Genomic DNA, 22404 nt, shown 5'->3' with positions numbered 1-22404 from the left:
TTTTTTTATAGTGTTAAAACCTGACTATAATCCCATACATAAGATGAACTAATTGATGCATGAACAATATCAGAATGCCCAGCTCTTGGAACAACAGGAAGAATCTGTCTAAAATCTCCTCCAAATACAACAACTTTTCCACCAAAAATAGTATTCTCAACACCCTTTTTGCTCATTACATCTTTAAGGGTTTTATCCAATGCTTTGAAGTAGTTCTTGTGAGACATAGGTGCTTCATCCCATATTATCACATCTGTTGCTTCAAATAATTGAGAATGTTCGGTGTCTTTGTCGATGTTGCAAGTTGAGTTGTCAAGCTTTGGCACAGGTATTTTGAACTTTGAGTGTGCTGTTCTTCCACCTGGCAATAATAACGAAGCTATCCCACTTGAAGCAGCAGTAAGAACAATTTTTTTTTGAGAACGAAGTGCACTTGATAGTGTTATCCACATGAAAGTTTTACCAGTCCCTCCGTAACCATGCAAGAAAAATACCCCTCCACTCTGTTTGTTGACAGCATCCATGATTTTCTCAAATATCGAACGTTGTTCATCTATAAAATAAAAACCAAGAATTATAAGTGCAAGGAAAATAAAAATCATTTTCGTAATTATTAGTATAAAGAAAATAAATCACCTGTAAGAGCATGAAAAAGTTCTTGGAATTTCTGTTTCTCGGTATCGTCATCGTAATCAAGTTCATCATAAATAAGCCTATTGCCAACATGTTTTGTGACGTCGGAATCTGGATACAGCATACATTTAAATTCATGCAAACTTTTTTGATTCGATTGCATCGTGTTCTCAATCTCAATTAGTGTGAGATTCTTTAAGTCATTGTTCGATAGCTGCAATTCTGTGAAAATAATTTCATTAGTTCTCTATATAATTACATATGTATGATGCAACTGCTGTCGTGATGTTGAAATACATTGAACATAAATCAAACAGTTGATGTTGCGGCTGCATGAAATTAAATGGAACCAAAGACACTGTTGCAGCTGCAAGTTAAGAAAATAACTTACATACTTGATAAATATGAAAATGTTTCTTACGTGAATGGACATTCCTTATCAAACATATTAAATAAGGGACATATGGATGAAGAATAATTATATTTTAAAGCAAGTTCATATCATTATATTTTGTAATAAAAAAGATACAGCTTGCATTCGGAAAATAATATTTGTTGACTTAAAAAAGTTTAATAAAGTGTCCATACCTCTTCTATTTGTTTTTTGCATTTGTTGGTAGAGGATACTATCAGATAAAGTCCTCCAAGTTTTTTCCCAAACATGTCGTGGTCTATTGACAGTACCAGATAGTAACATAGTGACAAATAACTTTCGCAAAAAATGCCCGGAACCCCAATTCTTTGCTTCGTCGATGGCTGCAACATATTCCTTATCATCGTTAAGAAAGCCCATTTCGAAGCATGCATCCCTAAAAGTATCCTGAACTTTTCCACCCACAAATTTTATATCCTCATAGCAAGTTGGACCTTTGACGATTGTTAGCATCATTCTCAAGAAATATAACTCACCCATACTTGGAGGGACCCAAATAAGTCTGCCAATTGTATTTCCTCTTTTACACGGTCTCCATCGACGGTACCTTTTATCATAAAAAAATTTGGAAAGAAATTGTGAGTACGTCAAATTCTTTGCCTCTGGGTATGCTTTGTTTGCTTCCATCCATGCGGTAAACATAGATTCTTTCACAGTTGGTTTGTCAAGCACCTCATCTATCAATTCATAATCGGTATAATAAACAGAGTTGTCTCCTTCAAAATGGAAGAACAACCTTTCAACTGCGGATGATCTACCATGAATAGGAAATGAAAAAAGTCTCCAACATGCCTCACTTGGTGAGACATACCTGCAATCAAGATATTGCTTGATTTCGTCAATAATTATGACCGAAGGAGATCCATCAGCGTCAGTTTGGACAACAACAGCAATAATTCTATCATACCCCTTGTTAATATACTTAAATAAGTATTTAACTGAAGTACTTTGATTACACCACTCCATATTGATGTGTGCTTGTAATTTCTTCAACAAATATGGATTGTAAGGAACTACATATCTGTTATCGAGTTAAACGTGTTTTTTCAGCACTGTATTACCACTTTCTCTTCTTCGGTACACGGGATATCCATCCCGATCAACAATGGTTTGGATTTGATATTTCTTTGGAAAGTATTTTGAGCACTTTCCATTTTTCATGCAAGCTGAGTTCACATTTGCTAAACCACATGGGCCATGAATCATATGTGTCTTGACCAAATGGTAGAGTTTCCTATCATCTTCTTCCGTTGGTATCTCTGCTGAAATGATCTTGTTTATATCATCTGGAGTCGGGTACTTGCTTGAAGGATACAAGAATAATAGTATATGGGCGTGTGGTAAACCCCACTTTTGGAATTCAATGTTGTATATATCTGCAATTAAGTAAGTTTATTAGTAAAACGATGCATATTACATATTTAATAAGATTAATGTCAAAAAATATAACTCGACTAAAAGGGTATTAAATTGACTTACATGCAATCACTCTCCCTAACACGTGCTTTTTTGTTAGATCACACAACAACTCATCGAACTTTATTTTGAAGACTCTTTAGATGATATATGGACGGTCTTAAGTATTCAAGTTAATTTTGCTAAGCAACCTTTGGATTTCAGGCCAGTTGGGATTGCAAGTAAATGTGATAAAAAGATTTGGAAATCCAACTTGGCTACAAATTTCCATTCCATCAAAATAGAGTTGTTCCATAAACCTCCGACTTCCAACATAAGTTGAAGGTAAAACCACTCTTTTACCTTTGTTTGATCCTTGAGTGTTTGCATTCTGTTCAGATGAGCTCAAATTGCAATATTTAGAAACACGCAGCTTTTTCTTATGCTTTCGAATATAATTCAATCTTTGTGACTCCATCATAGTAAATCCATCAACCAAAAATTATTGAAACAACCTTCTTGAACCGTAATATAGTTTGTGCCTCGTTATGTCTGCATTGAATCCTAAAAGCAAGCCATTCTCTAATGGTAAGCTTATTCCTCTTTATTTTTTGTATTAGTTTCTCTAAGAAGAACTCCAAGTCTAAAACCATCTTCCCCGTAAGGAAACAAAAGTGGATATTGATATGTCAAATAACTTGAATGAAACTCACTTATTCTTTTTAGCCTTCTGCTCTGTCTTTCAAGAAGAATATCCCTCTTAGAGCCCGTATCAACATCACCAATTATTAGGGCGGCTACCTCCGAAATAATAGGTTGGTTATAAATCCTTCCATCTGTTGATCTATCATATATTAGCTTAAGCTTGAGATCAGGCAAAGGACAATCCTTTAATTTATTTGCTGCCATCTTAAAAGATTTGGCATGTGTGTTGAACTCATCTAACATGTCCTTCAATCTATTAACTGTTTCTAGAATAATATTGGGGTTGTTTCTGCATATAAAGGGAAATAATATGATATAGTAAATAACAAATATTTAATATGTTGTAAAGAAAACAGAGTATGGTAAAATTATCCAATTCCTTCAATTCTATGTTGAATCTCATTATCAGTGTCGTAAATATATAGTTGAGAAAATTTTGGAGACTTTCCAATTAAAGGTAACATGCTCCCAATTCGATGGCAAGTCTGTCCATGAATTCTTATGTTAGGTGGTCCACTTCCAGCTAAAATTCTGTTGTCGACTTTCATTCCCGGAGACGTAAAAGCAAACATCATGTTGTACATTCTACAAAACTGTTGATAATTTCAACTGTCTATCTCACTATTATCAAACAGCAGACGTTGTAGTAATAGTGGTGGTGTTTTCAAAAGTGGCAACACAACTTTCCCCTTTCCACAACATAGTTGAAACTTAGGAACTGCACTATGTTTTCGCTTGTCAGTTTTTTCTTGATACCACATAAGTGCCCCACATTGTGTGCATTCAACTATAGGATCACCAATATCAGAATAACTTATTTAAATGAAACGTAGTTGAGAAATTGGTTCATATTAAATAATAAAATTATAACTAAAATCGTTTATATTAAATAATAAAATTATAACTAAAATCCACATTAAATCATAGCAGCTATCAAAGTGCAACATGTAATGGAGTACGTCAAATTGATATGTATAATGCATTTAAAGAAGAAATAAAGTAGGTTATAATGATAAATACCAATATTGCAAAAATCAAATGATGTAGAATTGGAGTCATAGACATCTTCGTCATCATAGCTGGAACTTGAGTCATAATTTGTATCTACGACATTAAATTCACATGAGCTATCACTGAGAGAATCATCTGTTACCGTCTCATCACCAGAGTAACCACTCTCAATGTTAACATCTGGAGTTGAAGTGAATGTTGTGGGTTCTTGTATAGGAATATTGCTTGTGGATAAAGAAGCCAGGTTATGATTCTCATTTGCAAAATAATTGAAGAGTTTGACCGTCATGGATTGAATAACACCTACATTCAATTGTAATTTTTTGATTTGTGAACATAACTACTTGGATGTTCATGAGGTTCCATATTTCTTTGATTAGAAAATGAGGAAGTTATATAAACAAGAGGTGTAACAGTCAACTTTTTTTTTCCGAATAGAACAACTTGGCGGTGCATGAGGTTTTATGTTTCTTTGGTTAGAACATGAGGAAGTTATATCAGAAAATGGTGTTTTGAAATGCGAAAAGGATGGAGTATTTATCCTAAAAGGACCCCACTGTTATTACTAAGGTTGTTATGAAGTTTGTAAGATTGAGGCATCTTACCTTCCATAATACTTTTCCTCCTCTGTCGTGCTGAAGCATCTAGTTGATTTGTAGAAACAATATTGAAACTCTTCATTGTACTTGAGTTGCTTGATGCAGATGCTAGTGAAGGTGAACTCGTATTTCTTTCATTAAAGATTGATGAAGTTAAATCAGATAGTGGTGTTCTAATATTAACCATGGTTGGAACATAATACCTTTGAGAGTTTTCAATGGGATTGATTGTGTTTTCATCAGTTCTTCCTTTTTTCAATCTTTTATCTTTAAGAATTTGCTTCCTTTTACGTCTTGCCATTGCTGCAACTTTTGGTTCCATAGTGTTGGTTAGCTAATGCAAAAATGAATGGGTAAAAAATCACTTTGATTGTATGATTCTCATTCAATTTTTTTTTGTTAACCACATAAAAAGATTGTAGACATAAAATGAATAAATTTTTTTGGTTATATGATAATGAATATAATTGTTAATACAACATTCACGGTTTCAAGATTTTGAAGTAAAATATTGAAGTCAACACCAAGTGTGTCATATAAACCATTTAAATTATTAATAATAATAATTAATAATAATAATAATAATAATAATAGCGTTAAATAGTGTTAAGTGTTATTTCAAAATTTAATTAAAAATGTTATAATTATGGACATTCAAGTACCAATAAGAAGATAAAGTGTTACATATGCACATTTAACATAAAAAAAAGCTAACTTTCCAAATTCTAATCATTCTGCCAATTAATCTTGAATTGAAAAGAAAAGTAATGGTCAGAAAAAATCATTATAGTTTCACTTTGGAAATCGAAAATGATGTGTATCATGAATAGTAACTACTCAAGCATGCATTTGATAGGCTTGACACATTTTTTGATAGCCATACCATATTGATTGTATCTCACTCCAAAATCAAACTACGTATCATTTTAACTGATATTGAAAAATGAAATATCTACTATTCTTTAAAAATTCAAGAGACTAAAAGTGCTATAAGTACAACCCCAAACAATTGTGTAAAAGCAACTTCCTTTGAAAATGTCTTCCTCTACTTCAACTACTAATGGGTGACTTAATATTTGTTTATAAAATTTGTGTTTTCATATCCCGCTGCAAAACATAAAATTAACCGTGGGAAATTAGAACGGATTAATTTAAACATCCAACATCATATATAAACAAAAAAACCCTAATATTTATACATTTGAATGTTGTTTGTTGGAGGAACTTGTCACAGTCCACATATGTTTACAACAAACAACAATCTTCCACAAATCCTTTGAGTCGTTGATGCCCTTCACAGCTTCAATCGGTGGTGCCATTGATGTTACTATTTAGACCTGTTACAAAATCTTTATTAAAAATGGACACAGAGAATCAAAATATGGGAATGAAGAAGAATTGGAAAATAAATATTAACCTTTTGAAAATAATGGAGAATGAAGAAGATTGAGGAGTGAAAGAGTAAGTGTTTAGAATGGTTCTATATAGGGTAGAGAATGGATATGGGAAGTTGTGATATCTTGAAATATCAAAATAGTCTATTCTAATTCCAATGATATACATTTAATATTGTAGTGTAATGATATACATTTAATCTTACCGTGAATATTCAAAATAATATGTATTTTTAAATCATGCATCGAATAATATACCATTTAATAATATACCAAATTAATTTGGCCATGTCTATTCCAATTCCTCATTAACCATGAATGAAATCAAAGAATTCAAATATAAATTGAATGAATAAAAAATAGTGTATAAAATTGTGATGGATTGACACGTCAGCAAAATTAAATGCCAAATGAATATGGTAACAACATAGTGTTGATTAGTCTATTATACCCTTGAAATAAAAAAAGTTATAACATTTAATCAAAAGATTAGACTTGGAATTTCCTGGTACTTTACTTTTAATAGATTGATAATAGATGTTGTGTATTCAAATTTTAAAAGCTACAAATTATTTATTTTAAGACAAAGTGTAAATGCAATTTAATTTGATTCAATAATAAAAATATACGTTAGTGTTTAGTGTAAAACAAATATAAATTAACTAGCACTTATTCTTTAAACTCTAAAGTTTTAGAGTGAGACGTTATTTCTTCATCTTAAAATAATTTAAATAGAAAAGAAAAGATTTTTATTTATTTTAATTTTATAATTACACTTTTTATCTTAATTATTAGATAGGACTAAGTTTTATTTTATTTTAAAGCAATTTCTCATATTTTTATTCCAACCTAATAATACATTAAAAAAATCAAATAGATTTAATTTTTTTATTTATCATCATTTTAAATAAAATATAATTCATTTTCTTTTTCAATTACAAAAGCAATAGATTTAACATTTGTTTTTACAAAAACGTATGTAAAATTATAATTTGTTTTCAAAAATTTAATATTTTATATAATTCTATTAAAATAAATGTAAAATTACAATTTTTAAAATTGTATTTTTTGAAATTTAATATTATTTTATAAATCAGAACCGGGCCTTCGAACTAATTGGGCTGGCCCTGAATATCATATATCCGGTAACCTTCAACTATTTTCAATGACAAACACAGGTATGCGTGTGCTTTAATTTTATTCTCATAATTGTATTCAGATAAGAGTATAAGGGATATATGTAACACCCCGAATCTAACCTGTAATTTATATAACAATCAGAGTAATTAACGATACGAAAACATACATATTCAGAGTGTCACATACTCACATTTGATCAACATAAGCAAACACAACATAATGCGTCAAAGCTCATATAATGGATATGTAACAATAGTCATGGGGGAATACAAGGTATCATCACAACTATGCAAAACATCGCATAATGTAGCAGCGGAACACATAAATCATAACATCTCAATATAACGAGAACTTGCCAACATGGCATCCATGAAATGTCATGTCATCATACGAGTTAATATCAAAATCCAACAAATACAAGGTAACATAAAGCGACACAAACGGCGAAACCCCCCAGGTGCTACGTATCAGAGCATAAGACACATCGACGCGAACAATAAGCTAACGTCTACTCGTCATCAGTACCTGCAAGTTACCACCGAAGAGGTAACATACAACATAAGGGGTGAGATATCATTCACGATAAAGAAACGTATGATAATACTTATAGCAGAAAAATAAGAATCACACACATTCACCACTTCTTAATGTATGCATTTTTGCAACAATCATATATATTATCAATTATCCAAGCTATATAGTATTCAAGCAACATAGCATGCAAACATCATTCACATCTGTTATACCCCAAAATTTGCCCGCATCTTTTTTCAAGAAAACTCCAATCTGAAAATTAAGGGTCTCATATAATCATGGATTTTTATTTCAACAAATATCCTGACATATGAAATACTTAGTTTTTAGAATTTTTTATACAGTAATTTGGCTTGCAGTTGAATTTATTCTTACGCAAACGCCAAATACTGTTTATTACTTTACACATGCTATTTATTTATTTACAGATAAATAGTACTGACACAATTGGTACAGAGTTAAAATCTTTTTGCAGGCGCAGAATCAGGAAACTCAGACTGTACTGGTAACAGTATATTAGTTATTTATTATGTCTGCGTTTTTTAACAAGTCATGTAAATAAACTTTTATTTTTCACATAAAACAAAAACAAAAACAACAAAAAAAGAAAATTAACTTTGACTGTTGATTTTTCACTTTAACTGCTGCTTCAGTACCTGAACAATCAGTTGACAGCCAAACTGCTGGCAGTATAATTCTCAGTGTTTTGTACCATCAATCAAATCAATCTTTCACAATTCAAAATTCCAAGATTTTTGTTCTAGAAGTCTTCTGAATATCACGCGATTAGCAGAGACTCAACACTGCACAAAAATCAGGTACGCTTAACTGTCTCCTACATAAACAGTCCCTGACTAGGGTTTTCTTGTTTTTACAGGAGAAACAAGTTTTTGAGAGCTCAAGTGGATTTCATACACATCCATATATCTCAAAGTACCATCATACAAATTTTCAAACTTCAATTCACTCAGACGCACCGTCAGCAGCTCAAACAGTCAATAGACGACCCGTTTGACCAAAAAAGTCAACAGACAGTCAAAAATGAAATTTTTTGTCAAAGTCCATATTTTGTCAAAGGATTCATCATTTGATCATTGGATGATCATAATTCATCAAGGAAAGATCAAAAATCAACAAAACCCTAAGATTCAAAATTAGGGTTTTTGCCTGAAAAGTCAACTCAACTTTGACTGATCATAACTCTCTCATCCTTCATCCAAAAAATTCAAACCAAAGCTCATTTTGAAGGAAATTCAATTATCTTTCAAATGCAATTGATCCCATGGTCATTGCATTCACCATTTGAAAAATATGACCAAAGACATTACAGGTCATTTTCAAAGTCAACAAAAAGACACTTTTTTCAAAAGGACACACAAGGAGCATCAAAAATCATTTTGACATGAGACCAAAGACATTGGTTAGAGGACTCTTTGAGGTTTCCAAAAAGTGCAAGATCTCCTTCATATGACAAAAATTGAGGGATTTACACCTTGTTGAAGTTGGCTAAATTTTGGGAAAATGCATGAAATCAACATTGCTCAAAAATGTATTTTTTCCAAATGGGGACAAGTTCAGAAACAAAGCCTTACTCATAATACACTTGTAACCACTTGAAAAATTTCAAAGAAAATTCAAATTCGAGTTTTTAATTTCAGACAATTTCAATACAAACTAAGCATTCAAACATCATCTCTGAGCTTCACTGAAACTATTCCAATCAATTGCAAGTCTTAAACCTCACTGAATCGAGCTACACAGGTCACGATTTGTCCAAACTAAAACTGACTTGTATCTCATAACACAAGCATATCTAGCACGATGTAGACATATATCTGAACTTGGTGTGGTGTGTAGATCATTTCTGGAACTTTAATTGAGTTTTAGACGCTTACATACGAAGTTACAATTTTAGGGTTCATAACCTAAAGATTAGGGCTTTCTGAAATAGGCAAAATTAGAGGTTCTAAGTAGTACCATTGAGTTCGTATGGATCAGACGAGTTGAATGGATAGGTCGCGCCAAATTTCTTTTATGTCTAACCCCTATTCGTTATTTTCCAGGTTTAAGCTTCATCTATTATAGCGCTTTTGATAAGAAAGCGCTATTAAAAGTCCTGGCGAGAGGTTGAAGATGATGAGGTGTCCTCACCTCATTGGACAGCAAGCGCGCGTTTTTTTAAACTTAACCCTTGGTTTCAGTGTTTGCAGGCGCGTCATAATTGGTGGACCCTCACAATCTGAGCCATCTGATTTCATTTATTATCCATCCAACGCATCAGAATGAGGACCTATCCCATGGACCTTATTTAATTTCCACACCTGATCAGTATCCTTTTAATTTCTATTTTTATTTTAATTTCTTTGTTAAATTATTTAAAAATAGTTTTAAAAATCCGAAAAATACACAAAAAATATTTTTAGACTTCTAAACTAATATATTATTTTCTGAAATAAAAATATTTTATTTTCTTTCAAAATTTCAATATTTTGTATAATTAATTAGTATATATTTATATATTTGCTTTTTAATTATTCTAACCAATCAAAAAATCAAAAAAAAATGTTCTTTATATAAAATATTGTTTATATATTATAAACTAATTTTGTACATATTTTGAATAATTTTCTCTTTAAGTTTTAATTATTTGTGTAATTATTTGCATAATTATGTATTAATTAACTTAATCAATTTCAAATCAATTTCAAAAATTCCAAAAAAAATTAGTTTTGTTTTAAAATTAATTGACAAATATTTTGTACATATTTTAAACTCAATTTCTAAGTTTAAATCTATTTTCATCTTTTTTCTTCATTTTAATTTAATTAATCATGCATTAATTATAATTAAAACCAATCATAAAAAATCCAAAAACATGCCTTTTATTTTTCTTGCAATTTAAATTCCTAGATAAATGTATAGGATGTCAAATTCATGTAAATAGGCTAGTTTACATTTCCTGCACAATCGATGTAATAGCGTAGATTTACTTTCCGCACTTTACATTTCCGCATTTTAATTTCCAGCAAATATAAACTGCGTGTATGTCAAAGATAAAATATCTGAATACAAACACAATCACACTTGCACCTCTTAAGGTAATCCCTTCTCATTCTTTTCAAAATCAAAGTCAAAATTCTACTATTTTGAGTACAAAATCGAACCTTGCGTTTATATCCGGTGAAAGGATAGATTTTTAAAGGAAATAGGATAAAGACCTTACAACTCAGGGTAGACCTCCTAGTTTGCTTGCTCAAATCAAAACAAACAAAATTCTCATACACTGTTGTTTTTCAAAACAAAACTTTCCAAAAAGACAATACTTTGTATACATCCAAACACGGATTATTACAAAGTTAACGTTCTTTTCAAAACATCTTTCGAAAGATAAACAAGCATTTTGTATACATCCACACACGGATCATTACAAAATTCAATTTACAAAAGTATTTGAAACCACATATGAGCATTCTAAAGCAATTGAAAAGTAACCGAAAAACAATTGAGCTAAGCAAACTTAAGAGCCCATGGATAACCATGGATACAAAGGGTGCTAACACCTTCCCTTTGTATAACCTACCCCCTTACCCAGAATTTCTTAAAGGTCTTTTTTCTGTTTCTTTTATAAACCTTTCCTTAATTGGAAAAAATAAAAGGTCGGTGGAGACTCTGTGAATTTTCAAAATGCGAAAGCATTAAGCGATAAAAAAGAGTCAGTTCACGTATCTCTCCAGAACAGAGGTATGGCCCGGGATAAAAAACGGAGGTCCACAGAACTGGCGACTCTGCTGGGGAGATACTTTCAAAAAACAAAATGTTTTCAAAAGGGGTTACCTTAAGAGAATAGGTCGATGTTTTCAATTGTTTGACTTGATTGCTATATTTTTCAAAGGTTTGTTTGGGTATTTTGATTGTGTGAAAGATTCTAACCCGAATCTCGAGATACCTTAAGTATATGACAATAGACCAAGGAAACTGTACGGCATGTACCGATACGGTTGATCTGGTAGTCATCGTTAGTGCGATACTTTGGTTTATACTGATGTCCCTTGAAAACGATCAAGGAGTATATTAGGCTTCCGAAATGTCTTTAAACACTAATTTGTCTTAGAACCTTTTTAGTTGAACTTGACTTGTGGCCTATTAAGTGGCTAGCTTTGAAATTGATCGAAGTTAGTTATCCTCGAGGAATGTTTTGATCGGCCGCTCGAGCGCCGCATTGAGATGTTACTTCCAAGGATCATAGAACCCGAATACTATTCTAGGACAGGTTTTAACCAACTCAACTTCAGTGGGGAGGGTATCACCTATCAGCTCCATGCAAGCCTTTAAACCTAAGGCTATTGTTTGATTTGTCTTTGTGTGCCACATGTTTGCATTATAAGCATATCATTTTTTGCACCAAACACTTCAAGGATCAAAGAGTTTACCTTTGTTTTTGCAGGTAATGGCTCCCGCCACCAAAGATTACATCCGAATCAACATTTCAACGGTACCATCTGAACTAAAAGACTTAGTGTCAGAATTCCCCAGGAATGTTCAATTCACCGAAAGGCATGGTCACCTACTCCATTTGGTTACCTCAAAATTTGAAGAAGACATGATACGGGTCCTGTTCCAGTTCTTTGACCCCGAACATCATTGCTTTACCTTTCCTGATTACCAGTTGGTACCCACTTTGGAAGAATTCTTTGAACTAATGGGATTGCCTGTTCGAAATCAATTACCTTTCACTGGTTTAGAAAGGATTCCGAAGCCTGAAGTCATTGCTGCTGCTTTACATCTGCGAAAATCAGAAATCGAGTCCAATTGGGAAACAAAGAGTGGAGTTAAGGGTTTGCTTACCAAGTTCTTATTAGAAAAGGCTCGACTACTGCTAGAAAACAAAAGTTATCCAGCTTTTGAGGAGGTTATGGCCCTTTTGATCTATGGGCTGGTTTTATTCCCAAATCCCGACCAGTTCATAAGTGTACACATCATCAACCTTTTCCTAATCCGGAACCCGGTACCAACATTGCTGGGAGACATTCTACATTCTCTACACACTCGTACCATGAAGAAACGAGGAACTCTCATGTGCTGTATACCACTACTGGCTAGGTGGTTTACATTTCATCTTCCCCGATCAGTGTTGAGAAATGAACAAAGAATGCAATGGTCTCGCAGGATTATGTCTTTGTCTCATTCAAATATCCGGTGGAACAACTTCTTTCAAAGAGACATTACTATCATTGATCATTGTGGAGAGTACCCTAATGTGCCACTCCTTGGCATCAAAGGAGGCATCACTTACAATCCCTCTTTAGCTCTACGCCAATTCGGATATGCAAGGAGCAACGGTCCTCATGACATAATTATCCATGGCATTGTGTTTGATTACGAGAATGATTCTCATAGACACCAACGAAGGTTCATACATGCATGGGACAGTGTCTATAGAATAGAAAGCAAAACTTTGGGGCAATGGAATTCTATTCCTATGGAACCTTACCTCAGATGGGTCCGCACTCATGCTCAAAAACTCCTTATGCCATATCCCGCTGTTCTACCTGTGACTATTGAACCAGAGGTCGAAGGATATGAACCTCAAGTTATTCTACACCCGGACATGTCAACTGACCTAGAAGAGTTGCAAAAATCTTGGGTTCAACTCAAAGAGGAAAGAGACACCTTCAAAGCATATTGTCAAGACTATGAGAGAAGGATATTGGAGCTCACCGGACAGCTTCAAGAAGAACAGCAGATCAACACATTCCTGGGGGCAAAGAGAAAGCGTCCACGGGAGACCTGAAGGATCATTTATTTTATTTCTGTCTTGTAAGCCCAAATGAGGCAAAGAAAAAAGAAGCAAAAAAAAAAGAAATAAATTGATTAACTAACCTTTGTTTCTTCTTTAACAAATCTAAACTCTAAGATCCTTGAAAACATTGCACACACATTTCACTTCATGCATTGCATATACATTTCATACATTGCATTCATATACATTGCATATACATTTCATACATTGCATACACATGGCATCCAGTCATACACATTGCATAACAGGTTCACATGACGGATTTCTCATCTTCTCGCTGTTTATTTCAGTCAGAAGAGATGGAATCTGAAATGAGCATCAAGAATCTCGAAGCACAGAATGCCCAAGTTCAAATGGCAATTCTGGAACTGGCAAAGGGGCAACAAGAACTGAAAGCCCTGATAATCAAGAAGAAAAAGAAGCCCAAAGGATCTGTAGGCTTGAGTCACCTGAAAAGGAAGATCAAAATCCCAGTCAAAAAGTTCAAAGAGCCACTGATCCCTGAAACAGTCGGTGATGATGAACAAGAAGACAATCAAAGCAACCAGGGTTCTGCTAAACCCTCCCTCTCTTCAAACGAAGAAGATGATCATTTTAGGGACGAACCGGATGATGAAAAATACCAACAGCTGGAAGACCGTATGAAAGCTATGGAGATACAAAAAGTACCTGGCTTAGATTTCAATGATCTGGGGCTCATCTCGGATGTTGTTATCCCTCCAAAATTCAAAGTTCCTGTCTTTGCAAAATATGATGGAGTTTCTTGCCCGAAACTACATCTGAGATCCTATGTGAGGAAGATACAACCTCATACAACAGATAACAAATTGTGGATTCACTTCTTCCAAGAAAGTCTGTCGGGTACACAACTCGAATGGTACTACCAGCTGGAAAATACCAAGGTTCATACTTGGGAAGAATTAGCTGCTGCTTTTTACAAACAGTACCAATACAATGCTGATCTTGCACCAACCCGTACTCAACTAAGAGGCATGTCTATGGGACCAAAAGAAATTTTCAAAGGATATGCACAAAAGTGGAGAGATATGGCTGGAAGGGTTCAACCACCCTTATCTGATCGCGAACTAGTCGACATGTTCATGGGCACTTTAACTGGCCCTTTCTATAGCCATTTGCTGGGAAGCTCATCATCAGGTTTCACTGACCTGATGCTGACCGGAGAACGTGTCGAAAGTGGCATTCAAAATGGAAAAATTCAAATAGGTTCCTCCTCTGGTACTACAAAAAGGCCCATCAGCGGGAGAAATGAGGTCAATGCAACACAAATTCAGAAAAGTCACAAAAGTGAGCAGCATCAATCTGTAGGGGCAGTTCTGATCTCCGCATCTGCACCTCAAAAAGATTAGCAGCCAAAATATACGCATCGACCAGATGCACCAAGAAGAAATTTCACCAGAATCAACATGCCAATCTCTCAAGCATTGCAGCACTTGCTAAAAGCAGATCTGATCACCTTAAGAGGTCCTCCAAAGAATGTCAACACTTCCTCTCCAAATTATCGCCCTGATGCAACATGTGCCTATCACTCAAACTGTCCAGGACATGACGCAGATCACTGCTGGGCCCTGAAAAATAAAATACAAGATATGATAGATGCTGGTGAAATTGAGTTCGATCCTCCAGAAACTCCAAATGTCATTACTGCACCTATGCCAAAGCATGACAAAACTGTTAACGCTATCCTGGACACTGTTTACATCTATGATGTGAACGAATTATCAACTCCACTCTGCGAAGTCAAAGGAAAGCTAATCCGAGCTGGTTACTTCCCAGGATGTGACCCCGACTGCTTTTACTGCTCCTGCCTGTCCAATGGTTGTGAAAATCTGAGGATGGGAATTCAAAAGTGGATGGATCGCCGTATCATTATGTTTGAGAGACTCCCTTCTATGGACGTGCTGTGCGAAGTCTTTGCAAACGGGATGAGAATAGAGGATGCCTCAATGATCTCCAGCTTACCATTCAAAATCTCTGCCAAGGCTCCATTCAAAATTTCTGCTACACTCAAAGTGGCATCAGTAGTCATTGCTAGTCCAACTCCATTTCCATACTCCTCAGACAAAGCTGTCCCATGGGGATACGACGCTAATGTTTATGTTCATGGAGTTAAGCAGGGTACCTCGACTGAAGAGACCGCAAAGTTAACTACTCCAACTGTGGGTAATATTGTGGGTACCAGCAAGATCACGAGAAGTGGAAGAATCTTTTCACCAGAAATTTCTCCAAATGTTGCTGCTAGTCCAGTCCGAGTCCCAGTTCCTAATCAAAATGTCAACGCTCGAGGCAAAGAGCCATAAGTTGAACAAGTTCAAACCCCGGTGGAGATCACTGCTGAGGATCCATCAAAGCAAGAAATGGAGGAAATATTGAAAATCATCTGCAAGAGTGATTACAATATTATTGAGCAACTGGGGCACACCGCTTCAAAAATCTCAATTCTATCTCTGCTAAAATATTCAGAAGCTCATGCCAAAGCTCTGATGAAGTTCCTCAAAGCTGCGCATGTGCCTCAAGAGATCTCAGTCGACCAATTTGAGAATTGTGTTGCCAATCTAACCGTGAGCAATGGTCTCGGTTTCTCCGATGTGGATCTAACCCCTGCTGGAAAAAATCACAACAAAGCCTTACATATCTCCATTGAATGTAATGGCACCACTCTATCTCATGTGCTAGTAGATAACGGTTCTTCTTTGAATGTGTTACCAAAAACAGTACTAGAAAAGCTTATCTTCGAAGGAATTGTGTTACAACCAAGTGATGTTGTGGTAAGAGCCTTTGACGGGTCAACCGGAACGGTATACGGAAAAGTGAATCTCCCAATCAGAGTGGGTTCTCAGATCTTTGATTCTATCTTTTACGTAATGGAAATTCACCCAGCCTACTCCTGTTTACTTGGACGTCCTTGGATACATGGGGCAAACGCTGTAACTTCTACCCTGCATCAGAAGTTAAAATATCCAGTAAAAGGAAAGATTGTCACAGTCTATGGCGAAGAGGAATATGTGGTTAGTCACCTAAGCAATTCCAAATATGTCGAGTTGGAGGACGAATTCATCGAAACTCCGTGCCAATCATTTGAGGTGGTCTCCCCAGATGTCTCTACCACCAAGCATATTCCTGCTACTCCAACTACAACTATGGCTTCTCTCAAAGATGCCAAAGCCATGATTGAACAGGGTGATTGCACAGTATGGGGACAGCTTCCCGATATACCCTACAAGTCTGACAAGCTAGGCCTGGGCTATGATAGCGAAAATCAAAAGAATGATCAAGGTCCTCGTTCTGGAGGATTAATGTCACACTTCGTCAGCCAAGAAGTAAACGCTATTGAAGATGAAGGAGTGCTCTTGAACCATATCATTCAGCCATATCCAGATGAGATTCCACCCATTTCCATTGGAATGTGGGATGCTGTGGGAGAACCAAATGGCGGGTATAACTATCAGTATGCCGCACCTCAGAATTCTTATATTGCTATGGAAGACATTACCCCGACTGGATGGGGTGATCAAATTGGAAACGACGAAAGTTTCACAAGTCCCGTCACTGAGCAATATCAAAATACACCCAAAGAAGTATGGGACACGCTAGGAGAACCCAGCGGCAAATATGACTATATGGTGAAATATTCCGCTCCTCCAAGCTCACAAATTGCTATGAAGGACATTGTCCCAACTGGATGGGATGAACATTACGATGACAATTTCGCTTTCGAAGAAGCCAGGGAAATACCAAATAACGAGGGTTGCTTTCTGTCAGAATACACTCCTCATCAGGATGCACAAGTCTCTATTCAAAGCATCATCCCGACTTCATGGGACGGCCTTATCGAGCATCTCGCTCAGCCAACAGAGATATCTCAGCCTGGGCTCTCGTATCCAGCAGAGTATATCCCTTATCCCGAAGGATCACCGGCTCATTTTCCCACTAATGAAATCAATGCTGTGGAAGATGAAGAAGACAACTGCAACTGGAACAGCTGGATACTCCCTGCTCACAACAGTGGATTGAACAACTGGAAAGCTGAGGATGTGATATCCTTTGACCAGGAGTAAATGCCATTTCCTGTTTTCTTTGTGTATATTGTGCAAAGATAAAAATGGTTCCTGAACAATCGAACCATGAGCTTGAAAGTCGTGTGCCTTAGCACACTGGTCCTTCTATAAGGGCTTATCATATCATGATCATGCGCATTCAATAAAATCATGGGACGCTTGCATATTTAAATTTTGTGATCCTTTTTCCTTCTTTCTTCGCTTTCAAATAGCTATGTTTTTTTCTTCACACACACTCACATAACTAACATGCAGATTCACATACACTCTGGATCCAGTCAACAACGATTCTGCTATTGCCCGTCATGACTTTGAAAATCCGATCTACCAAGCTGAGGACGAAAGTGAGGAAGATTGTGAAGTGCCAAGAGAAATTGCAAGGCTGCTAGAACAAGAAGACAAGGCCATACGGCCTCATGAGGAGCCAATTGAGGTCATCAACTTGGGCAGCAACGAAGAAATGAAAGAAGTCAAAATAGGGGCTGATTTAGAACACAACATCAAGCAAAGACTGATTCAAAGCTGCGAGACTACGTCGAGATATTCGCCTGGTCCTATGAAGATATGCCAGGCCTTGACACGGACATTGTAGTTCATCGCCTGCCAATCAAAGAAGGTAGCACTCCAGTCAAACAGAAACTACGAAGGAGTAGGCCTGATATGTCAAAAAAGATCAAAGACGAGGTTGAAAAACAGTTCAATGCCGGATTCCTAAAAGTTGTAAGTTATCCTCCTTGGATAGCTAACATCGTCCCTGTACCTAAAAAAGACGGGAAAGTCAGAATGTGCGTGGACTACAGAGATCTGAACCGGGCAAGTCCCAAAGATGATTTCCCTTTACCACACATCGATGTACTGGTTGACAATACCGCACAATGCAAGGTATTCTCCTTTATGGACGGATTCTCAGGGTACAATCAAATCAAGACGGCACCCGAAGACATGGAAAAAACAACCTTCACAACACCCTGGGGAACCTTTTGTTACAAAGTAATGCCCTTTGGTCTGAAAAACGCAGGAGCAACCTATCAACGTGCAATGGTAGCGCTATTTCATGATATGATTCATCAAGAAATAGAGGTGTATGTCGATGACATGATTGCAAAATCCAACACCGAGGAAGAACATCTGGGTCATTTACACAAGTTGTTTGACAGACTCAAGAAATACAAGTTGCGACTGAACCCAAATAAGTGTACCTTTGGAGTAAGATCCGGCAAACTCTTAGGTTTCATCGTCAGCAGCAAAGGTATTGAGGTTGATCCTGCCAAGGTTAAAGCCATTCAAGAAATGCCTATACCTCGTACTGAGAAACAAGTCAGAGGATTCTTGGGACGTCTAAATTACATCGCCCGATTTATTGCCCACATGACTACTACTTGTGTGCCGATCTTCAAACTGTTGAAGAAAGATCAAGTGGAAAGGTGGAATGACAAATGCCAGTTAGCCTTTGACAAAATCAAATAATATCTCCAAAAACCTCCAATCTTGTTGCCACCTGTGGAAGGCAGACCTTTGATAATGTACCTAACTGTGTTAGAAGACTCAATGGGGTGTGTACTAGGACAACATGACGAATCCGGCCGAAAGGAGCACGCAATCTACTATCTTAGCAAAAAGTTTACCAATTGTGAAACAAGATACTCACTACTCGAAAAAACTTGTTGTGCCTTAGCTTGGGCAGCTCGCCGGCTAAGACAGTACATGCTAAATCACACCACTTTCCTAATCTCCAAGATGGATCCCATCAAATACGTGTTCGAAAAACCTGCTCTCTCTGGAAGAATAGCGAGATGGCAAATGATCTTAACAGAGTATGACATTCAATACATTTCACAAAAAGCAATCAAAGGAAGTGTGGTAGCTGATCATCTGGCTCATCAAGCAGTGGATGATTATCAAGCATTGAACTTTGACTTCCCAGACGAAGACATTATGCTAGTCAATGACTACAAACAACCAGGACCAGAAGAAGGACCCGAGCCAGGATCCCGGTGGACTATGGTTTTTGACGGAGCTTCTAATGCACTTGGCAATAGCATCGGAGCTGTGATCATTTCCCCCGCAGGAAGTTACACACCGTTCACTGCCAGATTATGCTTCAATTGCACTAACAATATAGCCGAATACGAAGCATGTATTCTGGGTCTCAAAGCTGCAATCGATCTAAGAATCAAATTCCTGGAAGTCTACGGAGACTCGACCTTGGTAATCTACCAAGTCAAAGGGGAATGGGACACGAAGCACCCGAATCTAATTCCTTACAAAGAATATGTGCTGAGTTTGATTCCTTACTTCGAAGAAATCACTTTCGAACACATCCCACGCGAGGAAAATCAACTAGCTGATGCTTTAGCTACCATGTCATCCATGTTCAAAGTCAGGTGGGACAACGAGGCGCCTATGATCACCATCTACAGGCAAGATGAACCATCCTATTGCAATGAGATCAATACCGAAGGAACCGAGGAAAAACCATGGTTCCATGAAGTAAAAAGATATCTCGAAGCTCAGGAGTACCCTGAAGGGGCATCCATTAATGACAGAAAGTTTCTAAGGAGATTTGCTGCCAAATTCTTTCTAAGCAATGGAACCTTATACAAACGCAACCATGACTCGACTTTACTTTGCTGTGTAAACAAGAAGGAAGCAGAACAGATCATGGAAGAAATACACAATGGTACCTTCGGTACTCATTCCAGTGGACATACAATGGCTAAAAAGATCCTGAGAGCAGGTTATTATTGGTCTACCATGGAAACAGACTGCCATCATCACTCCCGAACATGTCACAAATGCCAGATATACGCTGACAAAATACATGTACCTCCAGTTCCATTAAGTGTCCTGACGGCTCCTTGGCCTTTTGCAATGTGGGGTATTGATATGATTGGAGAAATCAAACCTACTGCCTCCAACGGACATCGCTTTATCCTGGTCGCTATTGACTACTTCACAAAGTGGGTAGAAGCAGCTTCGTTTGCTTCTGTTACCAAGAATGTGGTGGCCCGGTTCATCAAATACAATCTCATTTGTCGGTATGGCATCCCTGAACGGATTATCACGGACAATGGCACAAATCTAAACAACAGAATGATTACTGAACTTTGCACACAGTTCAAGATCAAACATCATAATTCTTCTCCATATCAACCAAAGATGAACGGCGCGGTGGAAGCTGCCAACAAGAACATCAAGAAAATCATACAAAAAATGACAGTAGCCTACAAAGACTGGCATGAGATGTTACCTTTTGCTCTTCATGGTTATCGCACATCTGCGCGTACTTCAACAGGGGCAACTCCATTCTCCTTAGTCTATGGTATGGAGGCAGTTCTTCCAATTGAAATTCAGATTCCTTCCCTAAGGATTATGAAAGAAGCCAATCTAGACGAAGACGATTGGATTCAAACACGGTTGGACGAGATAAACTTGATTGATGAGAAAAGGCTCGCAGCTATTTGTCATGGTCAGCTATACCAAAAGCGTATGATCAAAGCCTTCAACAAAAAAGTCAAAAGTCAAGCATACCAAACTGGTGGCTTGGTTGTCAAACGCATCATCTTACCACAAGGTGATCCCAGAGGCAAATGGACTCCCACCTACGAGGGACCATTCATAATCAAGAAAATATTCTCCGGCGGCGCCATGTTGCTTACCACCATGGATGGTGAGGATTTCCCACACCCGGTGAATGCTGACATAGTCAAAAAATACTTCGCTTAAAAAAAAAAAAAACAGCTCGCTAAGTTGAAAACCTGAAAGGGAAACTTAGGCAAAAAATGAGCGTCTCGGTGGATTGAAAACCCGAAAGGGCGGTCCAGGCAAAAATTAGAGACTAAACAAATACTATCCCGGTAGGCTGAAAACCTGAAAAGGCAGCCTAGGCAAAAGTTAGGGAATGAAGCATACAACTATGTTTCGTTCAGCTGCCTACTCACCATCAAGATTCAATACCTCAAAGACACCGATCAGTCCAATCACTTTCTTCCAACAAGTGAGGGATGAGATGCTCAAAGACAGATTGGCAATAACAGAGTTGAAACTTGACTGGATTGTTTTCACATAGCTATTTATCTTTATAAATATTTTCCAAAACTTTCTGACAATTTCCTACTTCTAGGATTATTGTCTCCCTGTGCTAACCAGCCTATCATGGCTCTTTTTCAAAAATCAATGCAGCTTAGGCTCAAAAATCACCATTTTCACTTTTTCTGTTTAAATACGTAAGCGTCCCAATGATAATTTTGAATGAACATGTGCATTTGAATATGATTGATGTTTACCAGTGTAACACCCCTCTAATAACCCGCGGTAATTAATAATTAATAAATCAGAGTAAGCATGCAAGGGGCATCACAATTCATAAATAATAAAACACCACGTCAGTATAGTCATGCATTCACTGAAAACAACTGAAATTATAACTCAACAGATAAAATCATGTTTTACACAGCGGAATTAAAATACACAGAGTCAACATTCATCATAATGTATCTGACTCAATCCACAACCAAATAGAGTTATAACCAAACTCATACACAAACGTGTTCCCAGTGTTACATCTACCAGAGCATGACACCGACACTATAACCAAAAACAGACTTATGAGCTAATCCTCACCAAGTCACGCCGCTATCCTCAATCTGAAAAATGACAACAAGTAAGGGTGAGTCTCATCACA

General features: G+C 36.5%; 1 protein-coding gene across 1 annotated transcript; it reads right to left on the bottom strand.

The window, feature by feature from the left end:
• Positions 1-5: 5 nt before the first annotated feature.
• LOC131648594 (uncharacterized) lies at positions 6-2939 on the bottom strand. Its single transcript, XM_058918339.1, has 5 exons — positions 2674-2939; positions 1222-2087; positions 893-1000; positions 637-744; positions 6-553 (listed from the first exon to the last, which is right to left on the bottom strand). The coding sequence occupies exons 1-5, from the start codon at positions 2937-2939 to the stop codon at positions 6-8; spliced, it is 1896 nt and encodes a 631-aa protein (XP_058774322.1).
• Positions 2940-22404: the final 19465 nt, after the last annotated feature.

The sequence above is a fragment of the Vicia villosa genome, linkage group LG2, assembly GCF_029867415.1.
Source record: "Vicia villosa cultivar HV-30 ecotype Madison, WI linkage group LG2, Vvil1.0, whole genome shotgun sequence".
NCBI lineage: Eukaryota > Viridiplantae > Streptophyta > Magnoliopsida > Fabales > Fabaceae > Vicia > Vicia villosa.
The sequence above is the reverse complement of the archived record's forward strand: the minus strand, read 5'-3'. Positions and strand labels throughout refer to the sequence as shown.

What these genes read in the sequence shown, in the direction of transcription:
- LOC131648594 (XM_058918339.1), bottom strand. Translation starts at nt 2,939, where the DNA reads ATGGAGTCACAAAGATTGAATTATATTCGAAAGCATAAGAAAAAGCTG. An exon ending in AACTGGCCTGAAATCCAAAG is followed by an intron (nt 2,088 to 2,673) that starts GTTGCTTAGCAA and finishes ACTCGATAACAG; the next exon opens with ATATGTAGTTCCTTACAATC. An exon ending in AGCAGTTGCATCATACATAT is followed by an intron (nt 745 to 892) that starts GTAATTATATAG and finishes TGCTGTATCCAG; the next exon opens with ATTCCGACGTCACAAAACAT.